The following is a 20,121-nucleotide window of genomic DNA, read 5'->3' as shown; positions in this document are numbered from 1 at the left end:
ATAGTTGCCCCCAGTATAGGTAGCTAACATAGTTGCCCCTGTATAAGGACTATAGTTGCCTCAGTATAGTTAGTTGGGTAGTATAGTTACCTCAATATAGTTAGTATAGTTACCCCAGTATAGTTAGTATAGTTACCCCAGTATAGTTAGTACAGTTACCCCAGTATAGCAAGTACAGTTACCACACTATAGCTAGTACAGTTACCACAGTATAGCAAGTACAGTTACCACAGTATAGCAAGTACAGTTACCACAGTATAGCAAGTACAGTTACCACAGTATAGCAAGTACAGTTACCACAGTATAGCAAGTACAGTTACCACAGTATAGCAAGTACAGTTACCACAGTATAGCAAGTACAGTTACCACAGTATAGCAAGTACAGTTACCACAGTATAGCAAGTACAGTTACCACAGTATAGCAAGTACAGTTACCACAGTATAGCAAGTACAGTTACCACAGTATAGCAAGTACAGTTACCACAGTATAGCAAGTACAGTTACCACAGTATAGCAAGTACAGTTACCACAGTATAGCAAGTACAGTTACCACAGTATAGCAAGTACAGTTACCACAGTATAGCAAGTACAGTTACCACAGTATAGCAAGTACAGTTACCACAGTATAGCAAGTACAGTTACCACAGTATAGCAAGTACAGTTACCACAGTATAGCAAGTACAGTTACCACAGTATAGCAAGTACAGTTACCACAGTATAGCAAGTACAGTTACCACAGTATAGCAAGTACAGTTACCACAGTATAGCAAGTACAGTTACCACAGTATAGCAAGTACAGTTACCACAGTATAGCAAGTACAGTTACCACAGTATAGCAAGTACAGTTACCACAGTATAGCAAGTACAGTTACCACAGTATAGCAAGTACAGTTACCACAGTATAGCAAGTACAGTTACCACAGTATAGCAAGTACAGTTACCACAGTATAGCAAGTACAGTTACCACAGTATAGCAAGTACAGTTAGCTCAGTATAGCAAGTACAGTTAGCTCAGTATAGCAAGTACAGTTACCACAGTATAGCAAGTACAGTTAGCCCAGTATAGCAAGTACAGTTAGCCCAGTATAGCAAGTACGGTTAGCCCAGTGTACCTAGTACAGTTAGCCCAGTGTAGCCAGTACAGTTAGCCCAGTAGTTACCCCAGTATAGCTGCCCCAGTGTAGCTAGCAGAGGTGCCCCCCCCCCCCCCCCCCCCCCGCGGCCACCACTCCTGTTACCTTATGAGCGGGCGTCCGCTTCCTTCCTTATATTCCTTCAGCCGCGGCTCTCCTCTTCGCAGCATGTAGTATTACAGCAGCGCTTCCTGCACGGCTGCTATAAGGAGGGAAGGAGGTGGGGTAGCGGCTTTCTGTAGCGGCGATACGCATCACTATTACTATTGGAACCGCTGTCCCGGCTCCCTTAGCTCCTTACAGCAGCCGTGCAGGAAGCGCTGCTGTAATACGACATGCTGCGAAGAGGAGAGCCGCGACTGAAGGAACATAAGGAAGGAAGCGGCCGCCTGCTCATAAAGTAACAGGAGCGGCGGCCGCAGGGGGAGAGGGAGAAGCCGCGGCCCCCCAGAAATCTGCCCAAGGACCCCCAGGGGGCCACGGCCCCCAGGTTGGGGACCCATGCTCTACCGGATCCAAGTGTGTCTTTTTTGGCCCGAGCTTTGCCTCCGGTACACGTTTAAAGGCAACTGAAGTGAGAGGGATATGGAGGCTGCCATATTTATTTCCTTTTAAGCAATGCCAGTTGCCTGGCTGTCCTGCTGATCCTCTGCCTCTAATACTTTTAGCCATAGGCCCTGAACAAGCATGCAGCAGATCAGATGTTTCTGACATTATTGCCAGATCTGACAAGATAAGCTGCATGCTAGTTTCTGGTATTATCCAGACACTGCTGCAGCCAAATAAATCAGCAGGGCTGCTAGGCAACTGGTATTGTTTAAAAGGAAATAAATATGGCAGTTTCCATATTCTTGCTTCAGTTGTCCTTTAAATATTAGTATGACAGAGGCAGAAATCAGAGTAAATATGTTCTTTCTAGCCCCAGAAGAGAGAGCAGAGTTTTAAAGTGTTTTCAGTGTGACTGTTGGGAAATGTGAATATAGACTTTAGTTTTGCCCTGAAGTCCAGCTATAGCTTTCAATTAAGTGGAAAGGGATAGAAAAAATGAAAAACTTTTAGCGATTAGGGGCAGATTCGACAAAGATACACATGTATCTCTAATCGAATCTCATTAGAGATAAATTTGTCTTTTTGTTGATTCTGCCCATACACTACAAGCTGATTCCCGTCCGATTTCAGCATTAAATCTTCAGGGAATCTGCACCGCCGCTGCCCCCAATGTATACATGTGTCCCCCGTGTGTACATTTATACATTACCTGCCCTGTAGCAGCCTCCTCGCAATGTCTGTAACCTCCGGGCGGCTCTCCGTACACGCTACTGGCGCATAGCGTCTGACGTCAGAAAATATGTGCCAGTAGCGTGTACGGAGAGCCACCCGGAGGTTACGGACACCGCGCGAAGGGTGCAACAGGACAGGGGACGTATAAATGCAAACACGGGGGACACATTTCTACATTGCGGCGGGGGTTTTGTCGTCTCGTTGCTCGTTCCGAAATCGGCCGCCGCACACCCGACCAACCAACTTCAGCCCGACATCTTACGGCATGCGCAATCGACCATGCGACCAATTTCCGTCCCGAAATTGGTCGCTTTGTCGATTGGGCATGCACTTGGAAGCACCAATTCTCTTCCAATTCGATTATAATCGAATTGGATGGTCGACTGGCTGCCAAGTCACGCTGATGTATAGCCACCTTTACTGCCCTCTTGATCATGTGATTATGCCTAAAGATAATGCCTATCAACTTGCATGCAGGAGGAAGATGCACAGCATCAGAGGCTCTAGACTGCCCCACCCACCATCTGCTTCTCTGTGTCTCTGCTCAGATTAAGTTTGGGGAATACTGTTTTTATATAGGAGACCAATAAAATATTACTGCTTAGTTGTTACTGCAGGTAAATCCTTAGATTATAGAGAAGACCGGAGAAGATGGGAGTAGATTTCTGCTTTAGACCTAGTTGGAAGAGTTTGCATTAAGGTTCAGGGAGGCCAGTTATTATGCATTCAGATCGCAGTTTATGGAGGTTATTAAGCTCTATGAGTGATGAAAAATGCTTGCAGCCATGTAATAGCTTTAATTGCTTTTTCAAAATCACCTGTAATATAATTAGCACTATGCTAATCTCAATGCCGTTGTTTAAAGGAGATTAAAATGCGGTTGACAGAGAGCTGCACTCGTTAGCTGACAATTGCTGAAGGGTTTTCAGCTCTTGAAAAATAGGCGATTCCAAACCTTTCCTTTTTCATGGTGGAAACTCTGGTACTGATTTACACAGATATAAAGCCTGGTACACACTTTCAATTATAATTGTCCAATCACTGACCAATTTAACCACCTCCATGTAGTATGAGGGTTTACCTACAGGATCTGCTCATTGTATTTGATATCTGTTGACCCTCATACTACACAGAGGCGGTAAACTTGTTCAGCTATGCGAGATTCTCCAATAACCTGACTGGGCTGTTCTAATAGGTAGACCTGTATAAGTGTATTGACATTACTACACCTGAGAACTGTTCCAATAGGATCTTATATTAATAACCTCATACATTTTCTGTACCAACTTCGTTGAAGTGGACTTGAATGCTTGCACAGGACACAAGGAAAACAGAGAGAAATGCACCCTGTGTGTTTTTAGAGAGACACGGCTGTCTAGTTCCCCCCTCATCTTAAAGTAGTCACAAGTGTAGTTTGATCTCTCAGCTGTGCCAGCACAGAAATTTGGCAGGCTTTGGCAAACACAACTAATATGTAAACACAGGATGTTAAATGACCACTATTGTGAAACCTTTTTAAATTTAAAGTAATTGTAAACCCATACAAATAAAAAGAACATTTCTTCCAGAGTAAAGTGAGCCATAAATTACCTTTCTCCTATGTTGCTGTCACTTAAAGAAAGTAGTAGACGAGACCGACAGGTTTTGGGCTAGTGAGTCCCATCTCTTCTTGGGGGATTCTCAGCTTGGCCTTCATTCTTTATAAAAACACTAGTGAACTTAGCCTGTTAAAGGAGTTTTGGTCTGTCAGCACGCATGCGCCCCCTGCTGCACACACGCCCGCTCACCGTGCACGCACACCCCCGGCCCTCTGGCTGTCTTACTCCTGTCCCAATAATGGCTGTCCCTGTGGCACATGCGCAGTAGTACACACACACACACACACACACACACACACACACACACACACACACACACACACACACACACACACACACACACACACACACACACACACACACACACACACACACACACACACACACACACACACACACACACACACACACACACACACACACACACACACACACACACATAGGATTCCTTGAAAAGGAATTAGACAAAGATGCTGGCCAACCTCCCTGCACACCTGTTTGGCAGTTGGTTGCAGCAACTGCCATTCACAAAGTTCTTTTGAAAATAAACAAAACCATGACAACTCACCGTGAGGAGAAGAGCTAGTCGGTTCTCTCTGATTTTTACCACATAACAGTAGCGCTTCGACAGCAAGATAGGAGACAATTCATTTATGGCTCATTTTACTCTGAAAAAATGTACTTCTTATTTGTATGTGTTTACACGTATTTTAAATGTTAACATTTTCACCATAGTGGTCTTTTAACCCTTTGTCTGCTTGCATGAAAACAGGAAGTAGACACACTGCAGATTTATTGCAGATGTTCTGTAAGGGCTCTTTCACACTGAGGCGGTGCGGTAAATTTACCGCACCCCACCTCATCCTTATGTTAATCTATGGGTATGCTTTGCCGTACGCTTCAATACCTACGCTACTGCGCGGCTTCTGCAGCGATCTGCGTCGGGCGGGACGTCGTGTAAGTCTATGGCAACGTGCATACATTTTAAAAACCCGCTGCAGTCATCTACGTCGCGATTGCGCGGAAGCCTATTTCAGAAGTGCACTTCCGTGCACGACATAGAATGCCGAACAGGAAGTGAACGTCACTTCCTTTTTGGCTGGATGACAGGCATGCTGTTTTGCCTGTTTGGCTGGCCTCAGCTGTAACAAAGAAATGGTTTTTAGTTACACACCAGGACGTTGCGTTTAGGGGACGTTATGGGGGAACATAACGTGCCCCTAACGCAACGCCTGGTGCTCTCCGGTGTGGACGTCTGAGTGAGCCGCGTTGTGCAGCTCACTCTGGCGTCCGTGATGCGTACTCTTGGACGCATGCGGCATCACGTGGTCCCGCCCGGCCAATCGCCGCACAGAGCGGCCTCTCCAGGAAGTAAACACTGCGCGTCACTGAGTGCAGTGAATATTAATTAGCCATGTACCCGGCCGCTCTCCCCTCCTCCCCAACATGACTGAGCATGTGCAAACAGTCTAACACGGCTTAGCCGAGTAGAACGCACAGCATGCAGCACTTTGCTGCGTTACAATGTAATGCAACGTGGGCAGTGTGATCAGCCCACTTGTGTTACATTGCTGTGCGTTGGGGGAGCGTTACAGGCTGCACTAACGTGCGCCTGTAACGTACCTGTGTGCAAGAAGCCTAAAGGTTATTATGCGGTTCCTGGTCTTTTAGAGCAGAGAGGAAGTTCTGAGCTCAGGTCCGCTTTAGTGGAATAAGCTGTATTTGTTGCTGTTTATTGGGCAACACTCCATTACTAATGTGTTCTTTGTGTTCTCTCTTCAATAAGTTACATTGTTTTCTGTGCTGACCTCTGAATGATCCTTGATTTACTTGGCAACCTGTCAAACTATGCGAGTTCTCCATGGCCTCTCACTGTGTTCATTTCCCAATAATTGTTGTGCTGACATTTTAATTTTGCCAATAAACGTGTTTAGAAAGCAAATATTGAGCAGAGATTGGCCAATCATAATTGAAAGTGTGTAGGCATAAATAGCAGCAAATTGGTTGCCACAGCCAACGTTTGCTGTGTTAAGGTGGCCAGTAATGGTAATGAGGTTTGAGAGAAAAATCATTTGAGTGGTCAGATAATTGGGATCGGATTGAAAGTAAATGTTTCTGATCCAGTTCGCATCAAACGATCTACACCACTTCACCATGCACGGTGGTTTGACAGCTCACTAAAGGACCTAAAGAAAGAAGTGCGCAGACTAGAAAGGAAGTGGCGAAAATCTCAGAATTCAAAAGATAAACACACCCTTGTCTCTCACCGGGAAAGCTACCAAAATGCGATCACCAAGAAAAAATCCTCCTACCTATCACAGGAGATCGCAAAGGCCGCCAACAGACCAGCCCAACTATTCCGCACAGTTGATAGACTATGTAATCCATCCTGTCTAAAACCCACTATAACTCCCTCAAAGGAGCTATGTGAGAAATTTGCCTGCTACTTTGCTGACAAAGTATCTTCTATTCGGTCTCTCATTCAGTCCACAGCACCCAAGACTCATGCAACTAATGGAAATAGCTGCAAAAACAACCGAACACCCTGGACTGATTTCAAAAGTATTAGCGAGGAAGAGATCTCAGACACCCTCTGTCGTCTCCGCCAGACAACCTGCGACCTGGACCCTGGGCCAACTAAACATATGCTGAAATGCCCTGACCTGCTTGGTCCAGCATTTCACAAAATAGTAAATTGCTCTCTGCAAGCAGGGAGGTTTCCTACCTCTCTAAAAGAAGGAATCATCAAGCCCCTTCTCAAAAAACCTTCCATGGATCCAGATGCTATGAGCAGCTACAGACCTGTCTCCAACCTCCCCTTCTTAGGTAAAGTTATTGAAAAGGCTGTCTATCTGCAACTTGAAACCAGGCTGTCAGTAAACAACATCCTGGACCCTCTACAATCTGGCTTTAAGAAACACCACAGCTGTGAAACAGCCCTCATCCAAGTCTGCAACGATCTGCTCATGGCAAGGGACAGAGGGGAATGCTCCATCCTAATCCTGTTGGATCTCTCAGCTGCTTTTGATACAGTTGACCATGAAATCCTGCTTAACAGACTGCAGGAGTACTGTGGCATCAGTGGATCAGTCCTTCAGTGGTTCAGATCATTCCTGACTGACAGAACACAGAGAGTATCCCTAGGACCTATAATGTCCAAACCTGCACCTCTACAATTCGGAGTGCCACAAGGATCAATCCTATCCCCTCTGCTGTTTGCAATCTACATGTTGCCACTCGGTACACTTATCCAACGACATGGCCTGACGTACCACTGCTACGCCGATGACACACAGCTATACCTGTCCTTCAAACCTGGTGGAACAGACCCTACCCCAAAAATAAACTCTTGCTTAGCTGAGCTTCAGGCATGGATGAATGATAACTGGTTAAAACTGAATGCTGACAAAACTGAGGTCCTGTTTGTCCAAAGCCAGTGCTCGCCATCAAAACAGCTCTATCCTAAAGCAACACCAATCAGGATTGGGAATTCAGACATAAACAGCTCCAACCTTGTGCGCAGCCTTGGCGTACTAATCGATGGGGAATTGAGTTTCAGAAACCAAATTTCATCTGTAGTTAAATCTTCCTTCTTTCATCTGAAGAACATTGCAAAGATTAAACATCTGATTCCCCCAGAGGATCTTCAAACCCTATTCCACGCCTTCATCACATCACGGCTGGACTACTGCAATGCCCTTTATGCTGGCCTCCCCAAAAAAGACCTGCGTCGCCTGCAATTAGTGCAGAATGCTGCTGCCAGATTGCTAACAAACCAGCCTCGCCACTGTCACATTACACCGATCCTTCGCTCACTGCACTGGCTACCAGTAGAATGGAGAATACTCTTCAAGATTGGACTGCTGACATTCAAATCCCTGCACAATCTGGGCCCTGGATACATGAAGGACTTGCTGAAGCTGCACCACACCTCTCACAACCTCAGATCAGCAAGTTCTATAAACTTGGTCACTCCCAGAGTGCACCTCAAAAAATCTGGAGACAGAGCCTTCTGTCATGCTGCCCCTACTCTTTGGAACTCCCTACCACACCCTGTAAAGACAGCACCATCCCTGGAGCTATTCAAATCCAGACTGAAAAGCCACCTGTTTAGCCTGGCATTTCCAGATTTATAAAATTCTTCCCCTGTACCACGATGGTCGGAGCCATGCTTATGCGCTTTGAGTCCCACGGGAGAAAAGCGCTTTACAAATGTTATTTGTTGTTGTTGTGATCAACTGCGGCTAATTAGAACTAAATTGCCTTTGAACAATCACTTTTACAAGAAAATAATTGAAAAAAAAATGTTTTTTATAATTGGTTGTGATGAGCGGGAAGTTCAGATTGGTTAATTGATGGTGAAGCAACCATTGTAATACAACTTTTTTTTTACTTCTGATCACATTTATCTGATCACTCGAATGATTCTTTGCTAAAAATTAAATTTATACAGGTCCTTGTCCCTTGTGCAAGAGTTCGGGAGGTTTTAAAGGGAGAACCTGTAGTGAGAGGGATATGGAGGCGGAAATATTTGTTTAATTTTAAATCACACCAGTAGGGATGCTCTCGCAAGTAATGAGTGTGTAAACGCTCCAATACGTGATTTAAATGAGCATTAATTAGCTCAGGCGTTTGACAGGGACATAAGGGGTTAGTTACCCATAATTCCACATCCTCCCTGCGCGCCAAATAGCTTGCACACGTCCTATTGGACGCGTTGCAAGCCTCATCACCACGCACTTCCTCCTTCCGGCTTGAAGGAGGAAGTGCCCGCAGTGAGGCTTGCAACGCGTCCAATAGGATGCATGCAAACTATTTAGAGCGCAGGAAGGATGCGGATGGTATTATTTATGTTTACATACTCGTTATTACTCACTCGTGAGAGCATTCCTGAATACCAGTTGCCTGGCTGTCCTGCTGATCTTTTGCCTCTAATGCTGGGTACACACTATGAGATTTTCTGTCCGATTTACTGTCTGATCGATTATTTCCAACATGTCCGATTTACTTTCCGATCGATTGCCGAGCATTTTCCGATCGATTTCCGATAACATTAATAGGAAATGTTTGGAAATCAATCGAAAAGCAAATCGGACAAGCTGGAAATAATCGATCTGACAGTAAATCGGCCAGAAAATCTCAGTGTGTACCCAGCATTATACTTCTAGCCATAGACCCTGAACAAGCATGCAGATCAGATGTCTCTGACAACAATAGCTGCATGCTTGTTTCAGGTGTTTGATTGAGACACTACTGCAGCCAGAATGATCAGCAGGGCAGCCAGGCAACTGGTATTGTTTAAAGGGAAATAAATATGGAAGCCTCCATATCACTCTCACTTCAGGTTCCCTTTTTACACTATTGCAAATAAAAGTATCACGTGAGAAATAAAGCAAATTTACGTAGGTAGCTGTTGCCTGTTGTCTGTAATAAGTTGCAGTCACACAGAAGTGCTTTGTTTTTTGGTGGGTTTTATTTACTCCTTCCTGTGATGCAGAATTACAATACTGATCCGTGTTGTTTTCACAGGCGGGTAAACATCAGGAATACGAACAGAAGTTGCTTCAGGAACTCTACAAACTCAACCCAAACTTCTTACAGTTGTCTACGGGTACAGTTGACAAGAACAAAAACAAAGTCACCCCCCTACAGAGGTATGATTGCTCTTCCATGAGTAAGCGCTAGAGGGCGCCGACCGAGCTGCAATAATGCCCCCCCCCCCCCCCCCCCCTTCTGTTATTAAGTAAAGGATGGAAGAGAAGCTGCTGTGCGGGCCTCATTTTTACTGATATTTATGGGTTCCTTCCTGCCTCTAGTCCTCACAGTTCTAAGTGTTCAAACTGTGGGGGTCAATAACTATTCCACTGAGGACATGGTTTGGCACATGGGCCTTGCTGTGTGTGTGTGTTTCTGTCTGTGTGTGTGTGTAGGGATAGGAATGTCACAAGGATGGTCAGGCACAGGAATAATGATGATTGATTCGACATAAGATTGTTGCTAGGATAAGCCAGCACTTGTGTAACATAAAAGTACTCACACTTTTAATCTAAGGACCAATCCACTGTTCTTTAGACTTTTGGGGATCCGATAATGTGTGAGGTAGAGATATTAAAAATAACTTTGTACAGTCGCACCTATATACCATGTTTCCCCGAAAATAAGACACTGTCTTATATTTATTTTTGCTCCTAAAGATGTGCTAGGGCTTATTTTCAGGGGATGTCTTTTTTTGGTGAAACACTGGTAGTTTTCCTATACAAAATGTATATACTGCATGCCATGCTGAAACACAAGCAGCATGCACAGAACTTGTGCTTTGCAGATATAAACTCTCACTTACAAGAAATTGATTCTGCTGATCATGTGGGTAATGCTGGGAATACACAGTGCGTTTCTGCGGCTCGATTCTGCTGCCTGATCTATTCCCAGCTCGTCCCCACGGGCGATTTTCTTATCTTCTGCTCAATTTCCTTATCTTTTTTCCATTGTCCCACATGAGGTATCGAGCGCGGAATCAATCGGGCGGGTGATCTGACATGTCGGAAATTATCAATCGAGCCATCTAAATGCCTCAATCGAGTGGTTTGTACCATGTATTCTCAGCATAAGAGTCTATTTCTTGCAGGCAGAGAACTCTGTCAGGCTCCCCAGAACTATGATAGGATAAGCTGTGTGTCCTGGGAAGAGATGAAGTGCTGCTGATGCTTATCACGGCAGCTCAGGAGGGCTGGCTCCAACAAAAACACAAATTGCCTGACACATATACAGGATAGTAGAACTCACATTATACGTCTGCTCTCCTGTATCCAGGCTTTGTAATGAGCGTGACTTGCTGGTGTCATGTGGGCTGCTCCTAGGGGGCTTACATTTGGGGGATGACTTATTTCAAGCATGCTAGGAATTCCTGCTAGGGCTCATTCTCAGGGAATGTCTTACTTTAGGGAAAACACGGTACATCCTGCCTATCGATCAGATTATCAACATGCTTCATGTGAACTAAACTCCATATGTGCTGTGTAGTGTGCTGTAAACTCGTAGTATGTTACTTTGACAATCAGTAGTAGTTGTAACAATCCAACAATTGTCCCCATGCAGCAATCATGTGCCCCACCTCCTCACCCTTATAACAGATTCAGGCATCGTTACTCCAACATAGTATACGCAGCCATTTTGCCCCCTTTATTCCGTTGCGAAAAGTACAGACGGCATTATGCTTGCACCATCTTTCACCCAGGGTTAAAACGAGAAGTTTTAAATTAGGATGATACCATTTATTGGCTAACTTGGGGATAAATAAAAAGTAAACTTTCGGCTGATAAGCCTTCATTGGACTTGGATCCTGCATATACTGACAAAATGTAAAAAAAACACAGCTTATATACATTTGACATACAGAGGATAAAAATCCTTTTGCAATCATAAATAAATGTAATTAAATGCCCTAATTGCCACTTCAGGAGGGTTTCACAGGCATGCTAGCTAAATAGATAAGATCACCAGTTTCCTAAAACATAACATACAACAGACTCCAGGTGATGGGGAGACATCTTCCAGTAGTGTCAGGCAGGGGTCAAACTTGCCAAAATTGTTGGAGTTTTCCCATATGGGAAAAAGCACATAATGCTTCCCAATGCAGAATCGCAGTGTTGTGGAAGTATTGTGTTTTTCGAATGCATGAAATGCTGATGCTTTTTCCCGCCAAATACGTGCGATTCCCTATTGTCGGACAAAACTGAGCAGACCCTGCAGATTTGTCCATGGCCTGTGCCTTAAATGGGGCATGGATCCCCTAAAGCAGTGTTCCCCAACCATGTCCTCAAGGCCCACCAACAGTACATGTTTTGTGGAAATCCACACAGGTAGTTAATCAGCTCTGCTGAGACACTAATTACCTCACCTGTGCATGTTTGTGGTTTTCTGCAAAACGTACTGTTAGTGGGCCTTGAGGACAGGGTTGGGGAACTGTGCCCTAAAGGGTTTTCATGAAACCCTCGGTCCACATCCTAGAGGATGTGTTGCCAGACTAAATACCCATAAGCATGAATGCTTACTGTGATGTTTTTTTCATTTTTTGCATGTTTTTCATTGATTTAATTCTGGGGGTTAATGTTGGTAGTGGAGAACAGATTTATTTTTATTTATTTACATAGGCCAATTATTTGTAATTGTTTTGGTTGGCATTTAAATGTCTTCACATTACAAATGAAAATGGCAACATCGGTTGGAATGATGGCGCACTAAGCGTAGGTCAACCAAAATGATGCGTATGATTGCAATTCTGGAGAGCAACCCCTTGCTTGCCTCCACCAGGGCACATGGCACTGCTTTCTCCCCTCCCATTCATGCATGTGCGTGTTGGCAGAAGAGGGAAGCGATGGAGGCCAACTGAAAGAATGTTACTGTGGTTGGACAATGAGGAGCAACAGGCTGCTCAGATTCCTTACAGTTCAGTCAAGTACGATTGCTACTCTTAAAAATATGGTGTTTTTTCCAGTGTAAAAAGTAGACACCATCCGTCAACCTGCAGAGGAGGATGTGGCGGTGGACAGACTAAGATTAAGAATTCAAAGGAGATGAAGCAGTTAGTAGTCCATTTAGAAGTCCCACAGTGGCCTCAGCTACCCTGATAAAAAAAACTATTAAATCCGCATTCTATATCTTGCACAGATCTAAGTGAATTATGTCACCACCACTAATGGCTAGGGAATCCCACTTCTTAGATAAGTTGTTGGCCTTCAAATATATAACAATTGTGAACCTGAGCAGAGCATGCTTGCATCAGAGGTTCGGGAGTAATCCGTTTTTAATACTTCGTTTGGTTTATTTGATTTCACAGTAATGCCTCTTGGGTTGGACATTCTCCAGCCACCTATCAGAGGGTTGTAAAGGACCTGCCATAGTGGCCGAATGAACTCCTTTGCCTGGGTGGTATTGCTGTGTGCAGCAGCACCAGAGAAGAACATCTCAAGCACCTCTCACAGCTCCTGAATAGCGATGGTTAAAGAGTAGGGATGATCAATGAGATGCAACATTTTTCTGAAATTATGCAACATTTTTATGCAAATATGGGTTTAAATTGGTTCATTTTCAAGGTGCATACATTTGCATAAAATTTTGCATACACATTTGCATAGATTTGCATGAACTCGTGGTGGGGGGGGTGCATATCTGTGATCATCCCTATTAACCACTTAAGGGCCAGGGCTTTTTTGACTGATCTGTGCTGCGTGGGCTCTCCACAGCACAGATCAGGTTTCAGCCAGGGCGACCAGACTCATCCCCCCCCCCCCCCCCTTTTTTTTTTTTTCCCTGCTGGGGAGGGTCTGATCGCCGCCGGCTATCTGTGTTTTGCGGGGGGGGGGGGGGGGGCCTCCTCAAAGCCCCTCTCCGCAGCGATTTCCACCCTCCCTCTCCCTCGCGCTGTGGCGGCACAGGACGGCGATCCGCCCTGCGTCACCTAGGATAGGCTTCAGCCTATCAGATGCCGGCGATCCCCGGCCAATCAGAGGGCGGGGATCGCTGATCTCCTTTACGGCGCGGCAGCGCCGTATGATGTAAACAGCTGGGATTTCTTCCCCACGTGTTTACATTTAGCCTGCAAGCCGTGATCAGAGGCTCGCAGGCTGTTCACGGAGACACCCTCCCTGAACTGACATGGAACGGCCGCTCGAACGAGCGCCCGTTTCCATGGGAAACCACTTGCGACCTGTCAACGCCTATCGGCGTTAGGCGGTCGTTAAGTGGTTAAAGAGATGCAAAAAAAATGCCACATTGATGTTAATTTTAATTGGTCCATTTTCAGGTAGCATAAAATCTGCATCAACGTGGAATTGTTAGCATCTATGGGCAACTCTCTTTACCTTTTGCTTAAATTCAGCAAACTGTGGGTAGGCTTTAGGGTTTAGTATGCAGTACCTGTTGCTTTGCTTGCTGAAACTGAGGTAGGGTTGAATGCTGGAGACTGGTAGACTGACACACACCTGCTTAAGCTGTAGAGCAAAGATAGTGCATGTTGGGGTTAGTCACTACTCTCAGCCTGAGCTGGTTAGACCAATCTAGACAGTCCCATACCAGCATCCTCCTGCTGTCTAGTACCTGATCCATAAGGACCTGAGACAGACAGAGCCAGTCTTTAAGCCAAGTCTCCAGGGTCTGATGTGCCTCAGTCAAGTCCTTAAAGTCAAATTCCACATCTGAGAAAAATTCATTTCAATTGAGCTCTACATGTCATTAGGATCAATTACACAGATTGCCTACCTTGTTTTAAAGCACCGCTATTGGTAAAATTTAAAACACATGTAAACACAAAACAAATAAGAATTGCGTTCCTCCCAGAGTAAAATGAGCTATAATTGTTTTTCTCCTATGTTGCTGTCATTTACAGTAGGTAATAGAAATCTGACAGGTTGTGGACTATATCCTCATGGGGGATTCTCAGCATGGCCTTTATTCTTTAAAAAGACTGCCTGAAAAGGATTTGGACAAGTATACTAGTCACCCTCCCTGCTCGTTGCACACTTTTTTGGCAGTTGGACGGAGCAACCCATTTGCTAAGTGGTTTTGAAAATAAAGAAAACTTTGAGAACCCCCATGAGGAGGTGGGCCAGTCCAAAACCTATCAATGCTGTCAGATTTTGTAACTACTTTAAGTGACAGCAATCTAGGAGAAAGGTAATGTATAGCTCATTTTACTCTTCTTATTTGCATAGGTTTACATGTATTTAACAATTTGCGTGATAGTGGTGCTTTGGATAGAATGCTTCCCTGATTGTGGCAGGCTGCCAAGAGTATATCAGAGCTGTAAAACAACTCATTTTGTGCAGATGTGGAGCATTGACAGCAATTGTTACTGCTCAGTGTAGTTATTTACCGTATATTCTCTAGTGTAAGTCTAGAAATTAAGGTCTGATTCACTTAATAAAAGTATGGGGGTCGACTTACACACGAGTCACGGGCAACACTGAGCACACTGAGTAATAGTGTGTGCTAATAGTGACATTCCCATTTGCAGCAATGTACCCAGTGGTAAGTGACACTTTGAGGGAACGGCATGCCAAGAAAACACAGGTCTAAAAGTCCTGGCCACAACCATTAACAAGGAAAGGGGCAGGGGGGGAAATACTGAGCTGTGTGAAAGGGAGTGAATAATTGCAGCACTTGGGGGCCTGGGGGAGTTATTGGCTGCACTTAAGGGACAGGAGGGGTTAATGGCTGCAATACTGTATGCACTGCAGTCATTAACCCCCCAGTGCAGCCATTAACTTTGCTGGATAGACTTGTACTTGAATACTGTAAATCTAGACAGCGCTCAGCAAAAATATGAAATCTGTGTTTTATTCAATACCTCAGATTAATTTAACAATAAAATAATGCACAAAATATCCAGTGCTGTGCATTTATATCAATCCTGCAGGAAGCATGAATTAACATACTCACACGCACCAATCACACCCATCTTCCTACTGCAGTAGGTAAAGTACAAAAAATAGAAAAATAAAATAAAATTAGCTCATGTGCACATATTAAAAATCAAAAGCTGTAGTATTATGTCCAGCACTGTAATGCGTTTGCTGAAGATTCCACAACTTTAAAATCCAACTTGAGTTAGTTATAGCTGACCTATGTCCATAAAGTGCAGTAATTTCGTGAATGCTTAGTAGCTTCACGTAGTAAATAGTTTTTCAAGTGGTATAACAAGGCTAAATTAATGCCGCCCAGCTGAAATCCATAACATGGAAATGGCTTATACCCACAGTCCCATGGGAGATCTGCTTGGAAAATAGCGGAGCCGCTTATTCCTGTCAGTCCCGGCCGGCGACTTAACAGGAGAGACTTAGAATTACTGTTTACAAAGCAGTAAAGTTGGGCAGACTTGCCCGGCTCCAGCGGGATATCAAGGTGGATGGGGTAGTGCAGGCAGAGCCGCAAGGATATCTCGATCTCCGAGACGCTAATAGCGTAGATGGAATATTGCTCCAACGATGATGGTGTGACATCACTGAAGGTTACCCAATTGCTGATGCATTTCGGAAGGACCGCCTTCCTTTCTCAAAGACTTATACTTGAGTCCATAAAAAATTCCAGCTTAAATGGGTTGAATATTGGAGTTGACTTATACACGAGGTCGACTTGTATTCGAGTATAGTACTCGCATAGGAAGAGGAGTTACCTGGGTTGTCTATACTGAAAACTAGTGCAACGCAAAATACAGATGCAAGACTAGAGAATGTGTCGCTTGTGCGTTCTCTATTTTGGAAACCCGTAACTGCGGTTTAAAGTGAACCAGAGACAAAGCACCCTCATGTATTTTCAGGGCTGTGGAGTCCGTACAAAAATTTTCCAACTCCGACTCCTCAGTTTCTGAAACCATGACTCCAACTCAGACTCCGGGTACCCAAAATTGCTCAGACTCCGACTCCTCCGACTCCTTAGTCTAATACTTGAGGGCTCGTTTCCACTATCGCGAATCACACATGCGGATTCGCACATGTAATGCAAGTGGATGGGCCTGTTTCCACTGTAGCGTTGTTGAGGTGCGTTTTTTTCAGCGGTAAAAAAAACGCACAAAAGAGTCAACGAATTCGCCTGCGAGTGGAATGCATGCGAATCGCCGCTAATGTATTTAATAGGGAAATCGCATGCGGCTTTGTCATGCGGATTTCCCCGCGATTTCGCATGCGATTTCGCATGAAAGCCAATGGAACTTAACACAGGCAGTGACATAGTTAAATTCGCATGCAAAATCGCGGGGAAATCCGCATGGGAAAACGCAGCCGCATGCGATTTCTTCAGCGGTGGAATCCAGGCGATTCCGCACCGCTACAGTGGAAACAAGCCCTGACAGGGCTGTGGATTTTGTACAAAAATCATGCGACCCCGACTCCTCAGTTTCTGAAACCACGACTCCAACTCCGATTTTGGGTGCCCAAAATTGCCCCGACTTCGACTGTGACTCCTCAGCCCTGTGTATTTTACCATATAGATCAGTGGGAACATTAGAGGAAACCCCTACCATGCATTCTGTTTCATTATGCTCTGCACAGCTTGTTTCTTATTAGACCTGATAAAATCCCTGACTGAGCATTCAGTCTGGGTTTGCCATAATGACTCAGCTATAATGATTCCTGAGCAGAGCCAGCAGGGGCAGGCTTGGACTTGAAAAGACATGAGAGAACACAGACTGAGCTATAAATATTCCTGAGCAAAGCCAGACTGAATTCTCAGTCAGGATTTTATCAGGGCTGATAAGAAGGCTGTGGAGTGCAGAATGAAACAGAAAGCAAGGTAGGTGTTTTCTCTAATGTTCCCACTGATGAGGGTGCTTAGTCTCTGGTTCCCTTTAAAATGGAAAGATAATGTGTAAGTACCATTAATGGCAAAAACATTTCTACAGTACTGATGCACGATTGTAGCAAAGTTGTTTTTTTTTTTTATCAAGTGGCGTTGCACTTTACTTGTGTCTGCCTTTGATTATGCGGTATACTTAGATGGCCTTTTACTTGGGATTCATTTGCCAGATCATCTACATTGGTCTCTTGCAATCCACTGGACTGGGTGTGACTGAATTATACAGGGTGGCGCAAAAAAGACTATCCTAGCTATCTGTCACATTATCGCCTTGACCGATTTGTATCTAACTTGTTCATATGAAAACTGAGAATTTATTCTGGATCTCCAAGTTGTTTAGGCCACGGCATTATCATTTCCATCCCATCGTCTTTGACCATCAAATATAGAGCACGTAGCAAATGGCTATGCTGGGGTTTTTAGCTGGATGCTTTGTTCCTACCTGCAGCTGATCTTGGGTGACTCCTAATTTGTCGTCGTACTTCTCTTTTCCATATGATGCCCACAAGAGCTGCAATCTTTTACCAACTAAACAACTGTGAACTAATCCTATGAAGCTTCATAGCAGTATTCTCAAGCTAAGCATCCCTGTGGGGAACTGGAGAAGACAATGGCATGTCTAACAGAGGATTGGCTCTTACAGCTGCCCAGGGGAAGAGCTTTTTCCTACCCCTAAATCCAGGGGCCTCTTCTCCAGCACCCCTGCCATAGCCACCCAAACCCCCAAATACAGAGTAAAGCAGTGGATAGAATACCGGCTGCAGGGCTGGGTCTCCACTTCTGTGCAGCTGGCTCTGGGAACAGGATGAGAGAAAGAGTGGCTGACTGGAACCCCAGCCAACATTTATATTTTGCTTTTCTCCTGGCGGACTCAATTCGCCAGAGCTATAGCCTCTAGGGTGCGCTCTATAGGCAGTAGCAGTGTTAGGGAGTCTAGCCCAAGGACTCGCTGAGTAGGTGAAGGCCCACTGAACAGGACGAGATAAAGCCCTTAACCATTACACTATCCATCCACCACAGTGACAGTACTTTTATTGAGGAAAGGGGTGGGGAGTGGTGGCCGCACTGGTTACCGGTTAAGGAAAGAATGGTAAAGCACTTGTTTTGAGGGGCAATGGTAGCGTGGAGTGTTTTGTCCATATTCATTGTGAGGAAGTACTTGTTATGGGAAGACGAGGAGATATGGCGACTGTATTTGCAGTATGAGAACACTGGGGTGGATGGAGGAGAATGGATGGGGTTTCAGTCAAGGTTTCCATGATGTGTAATTATGTCCCTGAGGGACGACTTAGTAAGTCAAGCCCTCCCTGCGCTGGCAGGAAGTAAACCTCTCCTGCAATGCCTTCTCAGAGGGGTATAGATATACCAAGCTCATTTCCTGCCACGGGGAAGGGGGGGGGGGGGGTAAATTACTGCTACTAATTTTTAAATCCTATGGAAATATAGGATGCTGCATTGGCAGACGAACTGAATTATGTTACAGACCTTACAGCATCTTCTTAAAGTTCACTAGTGTGTACCTCAAGGTGAACTAATGAATATGGAATTCAGATGCCAGCAGGAAATATGTTACATTGACAACTTTTGGAGAGAATCTCAAGTTGTGTGCTTGGTGTAATTTTTAACCTCTTGACGACCAGCTAACGCCGATTGGCGTAAACTGGTCGTCTGCGGGTTACCATGGAAATGGCCGCTCGATCGAGTCCCCCTTCCATGTCAGTTCACGGAGGGTGTCTCCGTGAACAGCCGGAGAGCCGCCGATCGCGGCTCGCCGGCAAAATGTAAACACACGGGGATTTCCCCGCTGTTTGCATCATACGGCGCTGTTGCGCAGCAGCGCCGTAAGGCAGATCGGCGGTCCCCAGCCTCTGATTGGCCGGGGATCGTCGGCATATGATAGGCTGAAGCCCATCCTTCAATGCGCAGGACGGATATCCGTCCTGCGCAGCTCAGAGGGGAAGGGAGAGGGAGGGAGAGGGACGGAGCGCCGAGAATGCTGCGGAGGGGGGCTTTGAAGAGCCCCCCCCGCAAAGCGCAGCAAGCCGGCGGTGATCAGACCCCCCCAGGAGGACATCCCCCTAGTGGGGAAAAAGGGGGGGAAGTCTGATCGCCCTGGCTCTATCCTGATCTGTGCTGCGGGCTGGAGAGCCCACGTAGCACAGATCATACGAAAATCCACTGGTCGTCAAGTGGTTAAGGAGCCTTGCCCACTAGTGGCTGGATAGTGTACAGGTTAAGGGCTCTGCCTTTGACATGGTAGACCAGGGTTTGATTCCTGACTGTGGTCAGTACCGATTCAGTAACAAGTCCTTGGGCAAGACTTCCCAGCACTGCAGGTTGGCCCCTTGAGCACGCTCTTAGTGGCTTGAATCCAACAGGAGAAAAGCGCTAAACAAATGTTAGGATTATTATTGTTTGTCCAGCTCAGAAGAATAGGTGATGTTACTTAAAGCTAATTTGAGTCTTTTAAGAAAAAAAGAAACCAGATACTTGAGAGGGAATACTCTGGGTCCTAATGAGCCTTCCCTTTCCTCTCCCAGTGCCCTCTGTGCAGCTCTGGCTCCCCCGTTCACATCCCCTCGCTGTGGGGGACTTTGGAAGTCTTCGGGACCTGCAGTCTGGAGCGGCCCGTCTTTGGGAGCACTCAGGCTTCCAAAGACTTCCGAAGCCTCCCTATGGCGGCGGAGAGAGCAGTATTTGACTAATTTAGTCAAATACTGCTATGGGGGAGCCAGTGCTGGAATGGGAATCGGGAGAGGAGA

General features: G+C 45.4%; 1 protein-coding gene across 8 annotated transcripts in view; it reads left to right on the top strand.

Annotated features, from left to right (window-relative positions):
• The window catches only part of CNOT4 (CCR4-NOT transcription complex subunit 4), a 184,407-nt gene that overhangs the window by 100,948 nt on the left and 63,338 nt on the right, over nt 1-20,121 (top strand). For all 8 annotated transcript variants that reach the window (XM_068277966.1, XM_068277962.1, XM_068277970.1 and 5 more), the window contains exon 7: nt 9,542-9,666. In XM_068277966.1, coding sequence (XP_068134067.1) covers nt 9,542-9,666 — 125 coding nt within the window. The remainder of the gene's footprint in view (nt 1-9,541; nt 9,667-20,121) is intronic.

This window comes from Hyperolius riggenbachi, chromosome 3, assembly GCF_040937935.1.
Source record: "Hyperolius riggenbachi isolate aHypRig1 chromosome 3, aHypRig1.pri, whole genome shotgun sequence".
In the NCBI taxonomy this organism is placed as follows: Eukaryota; Metazoa; Chordata; class Amphibia; order Anura; family Hyperoliidae; genus Hyperolius; species Hyperolius riggenbachi.
This window is presented reverse-complemented; position numbering and strand designations above follow the sequence as displayed.